Genomic DNA, 15,025 nt, shown 5'->3' with positions numbered 1-15,025 from the left:
ACTTAACTGGCTATATAATCATATACATTTTACAATATAAAAGTAACTTTCTTTGTGTGTGTTTTATGTCACTCTAATAAAGTGACATTGATTGAAGTAGAATTGATAGAACTGCTCAGGATGTGACATATTGATTTATGTTAATGTTTCGTTATTTATGGGGGTATGACCCAATGGCACCATTTTCTTTGTACTTTTTTCTTTGACTTTGTTTCTTTGGTTGTCCCTGATATATATATATATATAAAGTAAAGTATCTACATGGTTAAATAAAAACGAACAAGTGTGAAAGTCTGTATGGTGTTTGGCTGGTTTGATAGCTGTGAAAACCAAATAAATAGAGGAATAATGATTGAAGCAAGTTTGTTACCTTCTTCTTGCCGTAGGCCCTTAACAGCTTGATTTCCTTTCCTTGAGTTGTGGCTAATCAATCTTTTAAATCTAGCAAATTTGTCTCCCATGTAGAACTGATGCTGGTTAAAAAATATGTACAGTGAAATGCACTCGCTATGTTCAGTCTTGCAGAATAACACATCAGAACACCTTTACACTGCATGTTGGGATTCATCCGTTTGGAAAGCTTTTAGGAGGATATAGCTCCTACTGCAACAAAGGAATATACGCCCGCCCACCCTTTATTTTCTCCTGCCTCTCTTTATCTCTATTTTCTCCTGTCTCTCTCGCTCACACACACACATATAGACGCCCCTCCCCCAAACACACACATACTGTATGTACATCACAGGAGGTTGGTGGCACCTTTAATTGGGGAAGACGGGCTCATGGTAATGGCTGGTGCAGAATAGGTGGAACTGTATCAAATACATCAAACACACATCCTCCCATCAGCAACCTACGCTGATGTACATGAGAACAGCAGCACCATGCACCTTCCCTAAGCTAATGCACACTGTGTGTAACTTTATACCGGCAGCTCTCATGTTTTAATTACTATGCACAAATCACAATGGTAAAGGGAGGACAAGGGAAACTGGAGCGTGTGGTAATTATCTTGTCCTGTTTTCTCTCCTGACAGTAGCTACCTCCGTTATATTTAATGCCAGCTAAAAGGGCAAAGGCTGAAGCACGCTACCGATACAGGATTCATACGTTAGCCACATCAGCAACTGTTAAGTGAGACAGATCATTTCGGTGCTATTGATTGGGGTGGTGGTGGTGGTTGCTATGTAGATGTTAGAGTTGGTGGTTGATAGTTGTCAAAAAAAGCCAAGTTGCTGTGTATTTTATTGCTATTTCTTTTGGGGTTGCCATCTCAGTCAAGGAGTGCTTGGCTGTACAAATTGTGACCTAGCTTTGCAACCGTTTCTTTGCTCATTCTCGAGGATAAGAACAGTTTGCTGGTGATTGCCTCAACTGTTTCCTTTTCTGAACTGAAACCCCCTCCATGAAATAGACACTGTAGTGTATAGCCACAGACTAAGCAGCCCCACATATTCATTCAAATATCCTCATTACTAACTATAGCACATGTAGCCAGTTTTCCCATTTGAATTTGAACCCTCAACCCTCAGGCACCGAGATAGCAAAGACACAACAGCCCCAGCCGTATGGCATATGGAGCCACAGATCAGATATTTTTATGTTGCTCTTCTTGAAGTTGAACCCTCCTGTGTAGACTTGCACTCGGGTCGCTCTGAGCCCAACGGCCGCCCACGTAGGCTCCCACTCACACTGCCATGGAGTGGGAATCAGCTCTGGGATGCTAATGCAGACTCGACTCACCGAGGTGAGAGTTATGAAGGATTCATTTTTCAGAGGGTTTCCAATAGCAACCCACCACAGCAGCCACTGTTATTTTACTCCTCCTCTGGTCTTGTCGGTTTGAAACACGGCACTAGGAGTTGTGGAGAATGAGTGAGTATAGCTCATGTTTAGTGAATTAACACACAGTTTAAAGAGAGTCATCGTAGCATAATTTCTGAGGTGTGGTCGGGCATATGAAGGTTGAGGTGAGCATTGAGAGGAGCAGGGGGGAATGAGTGGATCAACACAATGGCACCCTTACCATAGAGCCTTAAAATGTTTGACAGTAGCATTGAACAGTACAATGGTTCCCAATGGATGTGTGTATTAAGCATAATGAAAAAGTAAAGACATTTGTCAAAGTAGATAAAGTGGGGTTCGAGCTAGGCCAGATGGTATCTCTGGGATAGTTTATAATGGTGTCCCCTCTCAGGTCTCACTCACCCACTACCACAAATGGGAAGAGCCTGTCAATGGCTACAGTAGGCAGGGCACTTGAAGCATGTTAAAACACAGACAAGCATTGACACAGCCAAACACACTCCTGTGCAGAGTATCTGCAGGAGTTAGCATGGGGGTGGGGTGTAATGGAATTGAATTGTACCACTCCAGGTTGGGAGACAGCACATAATGGAAATGGAACCGTTTACAATAGAGTACTCATTAAAAAGCACCACAACTTACAAAATCCAAATCTAAGCCCCTTATAGGCGAGGCTACTAAGTGCACACAAAGTACTGTGTCATATTCACTGGGAACTAAACAAGAAATGCTCATTGACATTTTCTGTTATAAAATGCTTTGCTATGGTGTGCATTAATGAATACCATCCTGCTGATTCGTGTACACAAATTTGCTGAGCCGGATATGTTGTTTTCTTCGTTTTCTACGTTTCTACAATGAAAATGTTTGGTTTTGTCACTTTTCGCCACTATTCGTTGAACTAGTCGTGGCCACGTGAGCTTGCTATGGTGTAAAGCAAACAGCAGGGGGTGTCATCAGAGCATAAGAACTGTGATAAGTGCCAGAGAGGATCGATGAAGACAAACAAATAGAGTAGCCCAGAGGTCTTATACCCATGGATCTGTGAAATGTAAATTAATTGATATATCTCAATATAAGACTATGCTGGTATCAATGAGACTTCATTGATGGGGAGGGGGTATTTTGTTTACATTCAGTTAAAGATACTGGGTTTCCTAGTGGCACTGCATCATCTCAGTGCTAGAGACGCTGGTTCGATTCCAGGCTGTATCACAGCCGGGTGTGATTGGGAGTCCCATAGGGTGGTGCACAATTAGCCCAGTGTTGTTAGGGTTGGCCGGGGTAGGCTGTCATTGTAAATAAGAATTTGTTCTTAACTTACTTGCCTGGTTAAATATATATATACATTTTTAAATAGATCAGGGGTGTCAAACTCAATTAGTGCAAGGGCCATAATGAAAATAACACAACACATTTGCGAGCCAGACATAGCCTATTATGTTTGTTTTTACACAAAAAGGTACATACAACTGCAACCCAAACTGCCCATTGTTTTAATTGAAAAAATATTAACCTTTATAATATCCACTTAAAAGTACGGTGCATTCAGAAATGATTCAGACCCCATCCCTACTTCCACATTGTGTTACGTTACAGCCTTTTTCTGAAATGAATTAAATAAAAGAACGTCCTCATCAATTTACACACAATACCCTATAACAACAAAGCAAAAACAGGTCTTTTTAATTTTTTGGGCAAATGTAATAAAAAACAACAACATAAAGACCTTATTTACATACGTATTCAGACCTTTTGCTATGAGACAAAAAAATTGAGCCAGGTGCATCCTGTTTCCATTGATCATCCTTGAGATGATTCAACAACTTGGAGTCCACCTGTGCTAAATTCAGTTGATTGGACATCATTTGGAAAGGCACAAACCTGTCTATATAAGGTCCCACAGTTGATCACGCATGTCAGAGCAAAAACCAAGCCTTGAAGTTGAAGAAATTGTCCGTAGAGCTCCGAGAACAGATTGTGTCGAGGCACAGATCTGGGGAAGGGTACCACATTTTTTTACAGCATGGAAGGTCCCCAAGAACACAGTGGCCTCCATCATTCTTATCTGGAAGTAGTTTGGAACCACAAAGACTCTTCCTAGATCTGGCTGCCTGGCCAAACTGGGGGAGAAGGGCCTTGGTCAGCGAGGTGACTCAGAACCTGATGGTCACTCTGACAGAGTTCCAGAGTTCCTCTGTGGAGAATGGAGAACCTTCCAGAAGGACGACCATTCTCTGCAGCACTCCACCAATCAGGCCTTTATGGTAGAGTAGCCAGACGGAAGCCACTCAGTAAAAGGCACCTTAAGGACTCTCAGATCATGAGAAGCAAAGATTCTCTGGACGGATGAAATCAAGAATGAACTCTTTGGCCTGAATGCCAAGCATCACGTGTGGAGGAAACCTGGCACCATCCCTACGGTGAATCATGTTGGTGGCAGCATCATGCTGTGGGATGTTTTTCAGCAGCAGGGACTGGGAGACTAGTCAGGATCCAGGGAAAAGATGAACGGAGATCCTTGATGAAAACCTGCTCCAGAGTGCTCAGGACCTCAGACTGGGGTGAAGGTTCACCTTCCAACAGGACAACGACCCTAAGCACACAGCCAAGACAAAGCAGGAGTGGCTTTGGGACAAGTCTCTGAATGTCCTTGAGTGGCCAAGACAGATCCTGGACTTGAACCTGATCGAACATCTCTGGAGAGACCTGAAAATAGCTGTGAATCGATGCTCCCCATCCAACCTGACAGAGCTTGAGAGGATGTGTAGAGAAGAACGGGAGAAATTCCACAAATACATGTGTGCCAAGCTTGTAGTGTCATACCCAAGAAGACACGAGGCTGTAATCACAGCCAAAGGTGCTCCAACAAAGTACTGAATTACTTATGTAGATGTGAAATTTCAATTTGCAAAAATGTCTAAACCTGTTTTTGCTTTGTCATTATGGGGTATTGTGTGTAGATTGATGATGGTAAAAAAAAACAATGTGATCAATTTTAAAATAAAGCTGTAACGTTACAATATGTGGGAAAAGTAAAGGAGTCTGAAGACCTTCCGAATGCATTGTACATAGGATGCTGTATATAACATTGTTACTGTGGCGACCCGTCATTCAGGGCAGAGCAATTTAATACATGTATGTATATATACAGTATGTTTTTTCTAAACACAGTAAATGTGGCTGAATGAACTGTTTCACTGCCAGTCAAGGCTTCGCTGATAGCCAGGTGGTAAGATGTTGGTGCTGCTGCTGGAAGTAAGGAACAGCTTTATGTAGTCCCCAAACAGGTTGTGGGCACCGTTTGTCACCGGAATTAGTGTATTGTTTAGTGTTGTGTTGTGTATTGCTTTTGTTGGCATGCATCCCACTTTTTCTTTTTTTGCCCCACCAGACAAGTATTTAATAACTCCAAATAACAAAAACGTAGCTTGGTTGTTGTAACATGTAAAACATGTTTTTCATTTTTTTGCACTAGCATGGATCACCAGTACGGTTGAATGCAGCGTTGCTATATGGCAGTGGAGGCTGTTGGATGGTGTTATAGGAGTTAATGGAATAAATGAAGTCAAACATTTGATTTCCATATGTTGGATGCAGTGGTGTAAAGCGCTTAAGTAAAAATACTACTTAAGGAGTTTTTTGGGGTATCTGTATTTTACTTAACTATTTATATTTTTGACAACTTTTACTTTTACTGCACTACAATCCTAAAGAAAATAATGTACATTTTTACTGCTTACATTTTCTCTGAGACCCAAAAGTACTTGTTACATTTTGAATGCCTAGCAGCACAGGACAATTGTCTAATTCACACACTTATCAAGGGAACATCCCTGGTCATCCCTACTGCCTCTGGTCTGTCAGACACACTAAAAACATATTTCATTTGTAAATTATATCTGAGTGTTGTACTGCGCACCTGGCTATCCGTAAATTTAAAGAAAAGAAAATCGTGTTTTCTGGTTTGTTTAATATAAGGAATGTTAAATGATGTATACTTTTACTTTTGATACTTACATTTAAAACCAAATACTTTTAGACTTTTACTCAAGTACTATTTTACTAGGTGACTTTCACTTTTACTTGAGTAATTTTCTCTTAACCCTAGAATGCACATGCCGGCCAAATGTTTTTTTTGCTGTATTGACAGGAATTCCTTAAATAATGTGTCTTTAACCTCTTAATGTTCTAACATCCTAGTTTAGTTTTAAAATGTCTTATTTTTTAAAGTAAAAATAGTTTTTGAATCACTACCCCAAGTTTTCATGTGCAGAAGACACATTTCAGTTGAATGCAGTCAGTTGTTCAACTGACTAGGTATCCCCCTTTCCCTAATTGTAACCCTAACCACTAAGCTTAAAATAGCTTTTGTCCACACGGGGATGTGGCAAATTTTCCTTGTTTTCTCTCCTTGTAGGGACTTTTGGGGATTCTAGGTCCCCACAAGGATAGAAGAACCAACCAACCCCCACACAAACACACACACACACACACACACACACACACACACACACACACACACACACACACACACACACACACACACACACACACACACACACACACACATCACTCTGTCTTGCCTGCTGGTGTGTTGCTTTGTTGTGCAGTGCACCCAGTCCTAGTGGAGTCCTGCCTTGGAGGAATGGCTGTGCGCTCTCTGGGGGACGTGGCCAGAGTGGACAAATCATGCTAATTGTCTGGGACAGAAACGGAGTGCTAAACCCAAGATGAAGACAGAGAGAGAGGCTCTCTCAAAAGCCATAGCCGCTCCTCAACTTTTGCTATTCTGGTGTCTCCTTGTTTTGTCCCAGTCAGGTAAGGGAAACTTTCCCCTGTTTTTGGGAAACACAAGGCAAGGCAATGTGGGTGGGAGGTATTTAGAATGGAGTGGACAAGGAAATGGTTTCTGTCAGAGATTTGTTTGTCTGATAGGTTGGACACATACATTTTGTGTTTTTTCTACTTGCAAGAACATGTTCAATTATGCCTACTTTGTCCATGTCAAACAAGCAAATAAACGTTTCCTTATTATATATTAGCTTACACTGAGTGTACATAACATTCATTTGGTTTCTTTGGGTCTCTACTGAGTTAGGTAAATCAGCTTTTTGTTTTTTTGCACTTTATCTGTAGAACAATCTTCAAAATGTTCTTAAATGTTCTTAAATGTGATGTTTTGGTGCCTCTGGGTGAATTCAGAAAGCTGATTGAGGACCTTATTACTGATTGTGTTTTATTTTACATTTTTATGAACGTGTTTTTCTTTCTGCTTGCATTATGTATTTATATTTTGATGTGTGTATTTTCTGTCATTTATGAAATGTAGGGTTCATCTGTAAAAGAGACAGTAAGGTCTCAGTATGAATCCATGATAAATTAAAGATTAAACAAATACAAAATAGGCACCCTTGCTTTTTCCATGACAGAGACTGACCAGGTGAATCCAGGTGAAAGCTACAATCCCTTATCGATGTCACTTGTGAAATCCACTTCACTGCTCTTTTCACAGTCATTGTAAAATAAGAATTTGTTCTTAACTGACTTGCAAATAAAAGGTTAAATAAAACATTTACAAAAAAAATAAAATAAATATATATATATAAATTCCCCGACAGACTGACCAATTGAATTGAATCCAGGTGAAAGCTATGATCCCTTACTGATGTCACCTGTTAAATCCACTTCAATCAGTGTAGATGAAGGGGAGGAGACAGGTTAAAGAAGGAATTTTAAGCCTTGAGACAATTGAGACATGGATTGTGTATGTGTGCCATTCAGAATGGGCAAGGCAAAAGATTGAAGTGCTTTTGAATGGGGTATGCAGCACAGGATGCTGCTGAAGGGAGAATGGCATCAAATACCTGGAAACCATGTGTTTGATGCATGTTACATTTACATAGACATTCTTATCCAGAGCAAATTACAGTAGAGTGCATACATTTTCATATTTGTTTGTAGTGGTCCCCAATGAGAATTGAACCCACAACCCCGGTATTGCAAGTGCCATACTCTACCAACTGAATCACACAGACCCATTCCACTAATTCCACCCCAGTCGTTACCATGAGCCCGTTCTCCACAATTAAGGTGCCACCAATCTCCTGTGGTATGCATGTAGGTGCCAGGCACACAGGTTTGAGTGTGTCAAGAACTGCAAAGCTTCTGGGTTTTTCACGCTCAACAGTTTCCCCATGTGTATCAAGAATGGTCTACCACCCAAAGGACATCCAGCCAACTTGACATAAATGTGGGAAGCATTGGAGTCAACATGGGCCAGCATCCATGTGGAATGCTTTTGACACCTTGTGGAGTCCATGCCCCCCTGAGGGCAAAATGGGGTGGAACACAATAATAGGAAGGTGTTCATAATGTTTGTACACTCTGTGTATTTTCATTCAATCTGAAAGCACAATGCCACACAGTACAGTAATCCTCAATTACTAGAAAACCATTTTGTAGTCAAGTTGATGACACTCAAAAAACAACACATAATCTGTGGATTTAAAAATTGATGAAGATATATTATTTGTCAGAAAGAAGTGACAATAGGACCCAGAAAAAGTCCTGGAGTAAAATGTACTTTCAATGGACATTCTCCCCTGAGAATGATTTTTTTTTGTCCAGGATGGCTTAATCTGGGTTTGGGAAACCGGCCCACAAGGTTTAGACTTTAACGAGTTTAAGTGTTTGTATTTGACCTCTGTAGAGCCCATGTGGGCACTACACTACTCAAATGTCTTCCGGTTGGTTTAGCAGGTTAGCCAAAGTCCTTCACCAGTGTGAGTGGTGATGTCATGGAGCCAAACTTCTCTGTGAGAATGGCACAATCAGAGGATCCTCCAAGCAGAGAGGATCATGGTGAAAGGGCAGATGTTGGTTGGTGAAGGACCTGAGCTCAGGGTATTGAGGTACGACCTAGAAACATAAAGGGGAAGATATACGAAGAATCTATACTTTTGTAAATATCTCATTCTAACTTTACATGAGATATATAAAAAAGGTGTGAAGACACAAGCATAGAAAGAGGTGCGATTGTGTTGTCATCAGCAGAATCACTGGGGTCCTCTGTCTCCGGGCTCAGCCAATCGGGGATCTCATGTTTGCTCTGAGGGCTCTTTTCATGGACTGCCAGGGAGGAAGTTGGTCCAAACAATCGCCACTTTTGTCAGCTCATCCCAGCGGTCCCAGAGAACTGTGAGCTGTTACCACGGCGATGCAGTGCTGCCACGCAGGCTCGCTTCAGCACACTCTGCCCCAATGGAGGAGGGGGCCCAGTGCCCACAGTCGAGTCATCAGCAGCCTACCGCCCACAACAACAGCCAGCAGAGCTAGATACAGTCATTTGGCTCTCACTTTATTAGCCCACTCTGAACACATACTGTAGGCTATTTCCCTCACAGAGATGAAACCTCTGGTCAATGAACTCAGAAAGTATTGCTGCAAAATCTGTTGGCCATAACTTAGACTGTTTGAAACATGTTGTTGAAATAGCTAAGGGGCTGAGAGGAGGAAGCTTAGCATATGCCCGGACAATGACCTGTTAACGATGAATGGAAAGAAGCATGCCACTCAATCAAAGACCGCCTAGTTACGGCTGGGATGGTGGTACTGGTGTGGAGATTGTGGACAGTCCAATATTCTTCAGAACACTAACATTCACAGAGTAATGGAATAGGAAAGGCAGTACGTTTCCATTAAGAAGTGGGCCAAGTCTCCTTGGGTACACAATCTGGGTAAAGCTTGTTGTTGGATGGTTTGCTACTAGGCCTATTTGAAAGGCACTTGTAGCAACCTGAAGTGGCATTGCAGCTAGAGCCCTACCTGTGCCCTACTGCGGTGTAATGTGTCAGTTAATCTGTCTCACATGCGTGTAAATTACATTTGTGTAATTTGACTCTAATCTGATAAGATAAAGAATACAAATATGATTACAAATATGCAAAATATAATATGTATGGTGGTGCTTACACATGTTCCAGGAGACTATAACCTGAATAAATTGACTAGATACAATAAGGTGGATCTTATATATCCAGTCTGTTCCATCTCCTCTATGACTAGGAAGTGTCGAGGGGGTCAACATCACCAGCCCTGGCTCCCTGATCCGGGGGACGTTGGGCGGGGAGGCACTCCTCTCCGTCCGCTACAGCAGCTCCAGCCCCGATGCGCCTGTCATCAAGTGGCAGCTGAAGAGGGACGACAAGCCTGTCACTGTGGTCCAGTCCATTGGCACCGAGATCATTGGGAACCTGAGGCCAGAGTACCGGGACCGCATCCTGGTGTTTGAGAATGGCACCCTCCTGCTCCACAACCTCAAGCTCTCGGACGAGGGCACCTACGAAGTGGAGATTTCAATCACGGATGACACATTCACTGGAGAAGGGAGTATCGACCTAACTGTGGATGGTAGGTGGTTCATAGTGTAAGTAAGTAAGCCTTGGAAAAGTAAGCCTTGTCCATGCCAGAATGGACCATAGGGTAGTAGCCTATGTCCTTATTCTGTAGCTTGAGGCAGTTTGATATACAAGTACACTCACTGGACAGGATGTTAGTCTATTGCAGGACCTTATCCCTAATCCATCTCTTTAATGCTGAGTGTCAAGCAGAGGCATTGAGTACCATTTTTGGAGTCTTTGGTATGACTCTACCAATTTCAGGGTGGATACTAAGGTCACTAAGTTGGTTGGTGAATAGTCCTCTGTGACATGACTTGCATTAAAGAGGCACTGCTTGCAGGGACTTCTGGCATTGTCTGTGACAAAACCAAAAGCTTTTTGACATTTTTGTTTATATTTCTCATTCATAAGACTGGGCTGAATTGCATGAATTTGTATGAATAGGCTGAATTGTCAAGGAAAGTGCAAGGGACAGTAGCCCAAACAGTGTTGAACCTATGAAGTCATTGTCGCATGGGTCACCTGAGAAGTTGTATATGTACATTAGCTGACTCGTGACACATTTTTTCACCATTATATCAGCATAACTTTTGACCCTGAACGAACAAGAGATCCTAATCTTTTCATTGGGGTATTTCAGAAACGTGTGACTACTATGCTTCTTCTCCATAGAGCCCATATCCAGGCCTTATGTCCACATGGAGGCCTCCTCAGTGCTGGAGCTCAGCGAGCACTTTACCCTCAACTGCTCCCACGACAATGGAACCAATGCCAAGTACAGCTGGCAGAAAGGCGGTAAACCGCTGACCAATGAGACGCGCCTGCAGTTGTCACCTGACCAGAAGCTCTTGACAATTGTGCGGGTGCTGATGGTGGATGATGACATCTACGGCTGCATGGTGGAGAACCCTATTGGCAGCATGAAGAGCCTGCCCATTAAACTCACTATCTACAGTAGGCTTAACAGTGGAACTATAGGCTTGAACCTGCAATTTAAAGCCACAATCTGCAAACTGGTTTTCTGTCAAATGGCAGCCCCACCACTTGCTTTGCTATAAAGTTGAGGGATGAGGATGGAGAAATTTAGCTAACTCCTGTAATACTCTCGCACTCTCTAACCCATGATATAGGCTTCTTTAGTAAGTACTTACTAAGTAAAATTGAAGTTATTTTCATAATTTCATCTCAGAGCGCTTTCTTAGGCGTACAAGTCAGTGGTTCAAGCCTAGGGCATTAAACAAATACTTCACTGAAAAGCAAGTTCTTGTACTTTAGGGAAGGGGTGAATAAAGGCAAATGCAAATCATGATAGCTTCTGTAAAATGAAATAAACCCAAAGCCCTCACTCTAGAGGGGGAAAAAAACATTATTGTAATGTACCATTAGCAAACAGAATGCGTGGGAGGGAAGTCGATCACTGGCTATACATGCAGTACATGACTACATCCCAGAGACATGAGTGTGTACGTGGGAGGACGGGGGAGAAAGTACATACTGTAATTCTGCTTGAACATACTGTTAAGTAGCTCTCCTGTGACATTTATTTTCCTGTGTGGTTACCACCCAAATAGAACCGTATTCCCTATATAGTGCATTACTGTTGACCAGAGCCCTATGGGCCCTGGTCAAAAGTAGTGCACTGAATAGGGAAACAGGTGCCAGTTGGGACACAACCTGTGTCACTGCTATCCTCCTGACCCTCCTGTGTTCCCCCCACAGGGAGGAGTTCCCTCTACATCATTCTCTCCACCGGGGGTATTTTTCTTCTCATCACCTTGGTTACAGTATGCGCCTGCTGGGGGCCTTCCAAGAAGTAAGAACTAGCTTATTGATGGTTGTCTCACTCGCTACATGTTTCTGGATGCTTCTCTGTCTGTACATCAAATCAAAGTTTATTTGTCACGTGCGCCGACAGTGAAATGCTTACTTACAGGCTCTAACCAATAGTGCGTAAAATGTATTAGGTGAACAATAGGTAGGTAAAGAAATAAAACAACAGTAAAAAGACAGGCTACATACAGTAGCGAGGCTGTAGAAGTAGCGAGGCTACATACAGACATTGGTTAGTCAGGCTGATTGAGGTAGTATGTACATGTAGATATGGTTAAAGTGACTATGCATTTATGATGAGCAGAGAGTAGCAGTAGCGTAAAAGAGGGTTTGCGGGTGGTGCGTGGGACACAATGCAAATAGTCCGGGTAGCCATTTGATTACCTATTCAGGAGTCTTATGGCTTGGGGGTAAAAACTGTTGAGAAGCATTTTTGTCCTAGACTTGGCACTCTGGTACCGCTTGCCATGCGGTAGTAGAGAGAACAGTCTATGACTGAGGTGGCTGGGGTCTTTGACAATTTTTAGGGCCTTCCTCTGACACCGCCTGGTGTAGAGGTCTTGGATGGCAGGCAGCTTAGCCCCAGTGATGTACTGGGCCGTATGCACTACCCTCTGTAGTGCCTTGCAGTCAGATGCCGAGCAATTGCCGTACCAGGCAGTGATGCAATGCTCTCGATGTTGCAGCTGTAGAACATTTTGAGGATCTCGGGACCCATGCCAAATCTTTTAAGTTTCCTGAGGGGGAATAGCTTTTGTCGTGCCGACTTCACAACTGTCTTGGTGTGTTTGACCATTCTAGTTTGTTGTTGATGTGGACACCAAGGAACTTGAGGCTCTCAACTTGCTCCACTACAGCCCCGTCGATGAGAATGGGGGCATGCTCGGTCCTCCTTTTCCTGTAGTCCACAATCATCTCCTTAGTCTTGGTTACGTTGAGGGATAGGTTGTTATTCTGGCACCACCCGGCCCGGTCTCTGACCTCCTCCCTATAGGCTGTCTCGTCATTGTCGGTGATCAGGCCTACCACTGTTGTGTGGTCTGCAAACTTACTGATGGTGTTGGAGTCGTGCCTGGCCATGCAGTCATAGGTGAACAGAGAGTACAGGAGGGGACTGAGCACGCACCCCTGGGGAGCTCCAGTGTTGAGGATCAGCGTGGCAGATGTGTTGCAAAAAATTAAATAGCTAAATTATCCTTGGTATGAACATCTTAAAACGATTCCATATGTTAGCTTAGACCCCCACCCCCACCACCCCCTATCCCCTGGCTTAGACAGGGCTTAGACTCTAAAGGATTTAACAGTTGTATACTGTATCATTTTAGCACACAGTTTAATCTCACATATATTGTACGTTTCTTATGCAGAGAACGTCAGAAACGTCAAATGAAGCCCAGAGGTTTGGCAGGCCTGCCAAGGCATTTAATAGAACACCCTGATTATTCCCAAATCAATCAAATGAAGCCCAAAGGTTTGGCAGGCCTGCCAAGGCATTTAATAGAACACCCTGATTATTCCCAAATCAATCATGCAGGTAAGAAAACGAATAATAACTTTTATTTATTTATTCAGAATAATAAAATAAAAAATGTGTGTTGCACCAAAGGTGTTCATCCAATGTCTTTTTCATCCTATTCAGTTCGAGTTTTACCAAAAATTATGACTGAACATGAATGCAAGAATCCAGTGGCACTCTACATCCTCAAAAAGGTAACTCTCGAAATAACATCTGTCACCATCACTCTCTTGACTCAAAACATAACTAAATAAACCCTCGTCTGAATAAATGTTAATTTATTAAATCGATAAAATGGACAGAGATACTGTGGGGGTTTGTACATTTTTATTTCTCAACCCTCATTCAGCTGTTAGGATGACTACAATATCTCAATGTAGAATACAATACAGCCACTACACCTTAGGTATTGTTTGGACCTGTTTAGAGAGCATTGTGTGTGTATATTGACTTGGTTCCCCTCTTTGTAGGATTCCCCTCAGGAAGACCATGACTCACCTGGCAACATAGGCCTGGGCCTCCCCTCTGCACCACCTAGAAGCCCTCCCAGCTACAGCAGCTCCCTGCCCCCCTCCTCACACTCCCCTGACCCCCCTGCCCGCTCTTCTCGCAGGTACCCTCGCACCCCAGTCAGCTCCCCCCCTTCACATCACAACAACAAGTTGCAGAGCAAAACCTCCACCCCCTCCCCGCCCCGCACTAGAAGCTCCAGGCGCATGTTCCGCAACCCAGGGGGCATACTACCTGCCCCTCAGTTGGAAGAGCCCACCCCCATACTGGAGATCAATGGCACCACTCAGCCCTGATTGTCTATATGCAAGTCCTGGAGAGATGCAGTGTGTGCAGGCTTTTGTTTCAGCCCAGCACTTACACATCTGGCCTAAATTTAAGACCATGATTCATTTAAACATAGGCACCAAAGGGAACAAACTGGACATTCATTTTCTTTTTTCGTTGCAAAATGATTTAAAACCGTTTATTTTCAGTGCCCTAATGAATATGACCCTGGTGTGTTGAAGCTGGGCCAGGAAAAAACGCTTCCACACACCATGGCCCCTGTGGTCCATGCCTTGGAGCTGCAGAGAGATGTGTATATTTCTGTATGTTCACATGGTGACTGTATGTATGTAAATATGTTTTTATGACGTGATAGTGCAGTAATGTTTGTCTCAGAACCCAACACAGCACTTTAATATTCTCTCCTCAATGGATTTGTAAATACACTGTCATCCTCCACAACTGTATGGGTCAGTTTAGTTTTCAAGTTCTGACATGTTAGCCAATTTGTTTATTTACATTTACATTTAAGTCATTTAGCAGACGCTCTTATCCAGAGCGACTTACAAATTGGTGCATTCACCTTATGACATCCAGTGGAACAGCCACTTTACAATAGTGCATCTAAATCTTTTAAGGGGGGGTGAGAGGGATTACTTTATCCTATCCTAGGTATTCCTTAAAGAGGTGGGGT

At 42.9% G+C, this 15,025-nt stretch overlaps 1 protein-coding gene across 1 annotated transcript; it reads left to right on the top strand.

Annotated features, from left to right (window-relative positions):
- The first annotated feature begins 6,368 nt into the window (after window positions 1-6,368).
- LOC115105322 (hepatic and glial cell adhesion molecule-like) lies at window positions 6,369-14,969 on the top strand. Its single transcript, XM_029627244.2, has 7 exons — window positions 6,369-6,627; window positions 9,874-10,218; window positions 10,881-11,162; window positions 11,928-12,021; window positions 13,406-13,572; window positions 13,678-13,748; window positions 14,025-14,969. The coding sequence occupies exons 1-7, from the start codon at window positions 6,540-6,542 to the stop codon at window positions 14,358-14,360; spliced, it is 1,383 nt and encodes a 460-aa protein (XP_029483104.2). The 5' UTR covers window positions 6,369-6,539; the 3' UTR covers window positions 14,361-14,969.
- The last annotated feature ends 56 nt before the right edge of the window (window positions 14,970-15,025 follow it).

Source organism: Oncorhynchus nerka, linkage group LG22 (assembly GCF_034236695.1).
Source record: "Oncorhynchus nerka isolate Pitt River linkage group LG22, Oner_Uvic_2.0, whole genome shotgun sequence".
Classification (NCBI taxonomy): Eukaryota; Metazoa; Chordata; class Actinopteri; order Salmoniformes; family Salmonidae; genus Oncorhynchus; species Oncorhynchus nerka.
This window is presented reverse-complemented; position numbering and strand designations above follow the sequence as displayed.

Excerpts from the sequence above, each read along its gene's own strand:
- LOC115105322 (XM_029627244.2), top strand. The coding sequence starts at position 6,540 with ATGAAGACAGAGAGAGAGGCTCTCTCAAAAGCCATAGCCGCTCCTCAA. Across the intron at positions 6,628-9,873 it reads CCTTGTTTTGTCCCAGTCAG|GAAGTGTCGAGGGGGTCAAC; the intron begins GTAAGGGAAACT and ends CTCTATGACTAG. Across the intron at positions 13,573-13,677 it reads TTCCCAAATCAATCATGCAG|TTCGAGTTTTACCAAAAATT; the intron begins GTAAGAAAACGA and ends CATCCTATTCAG.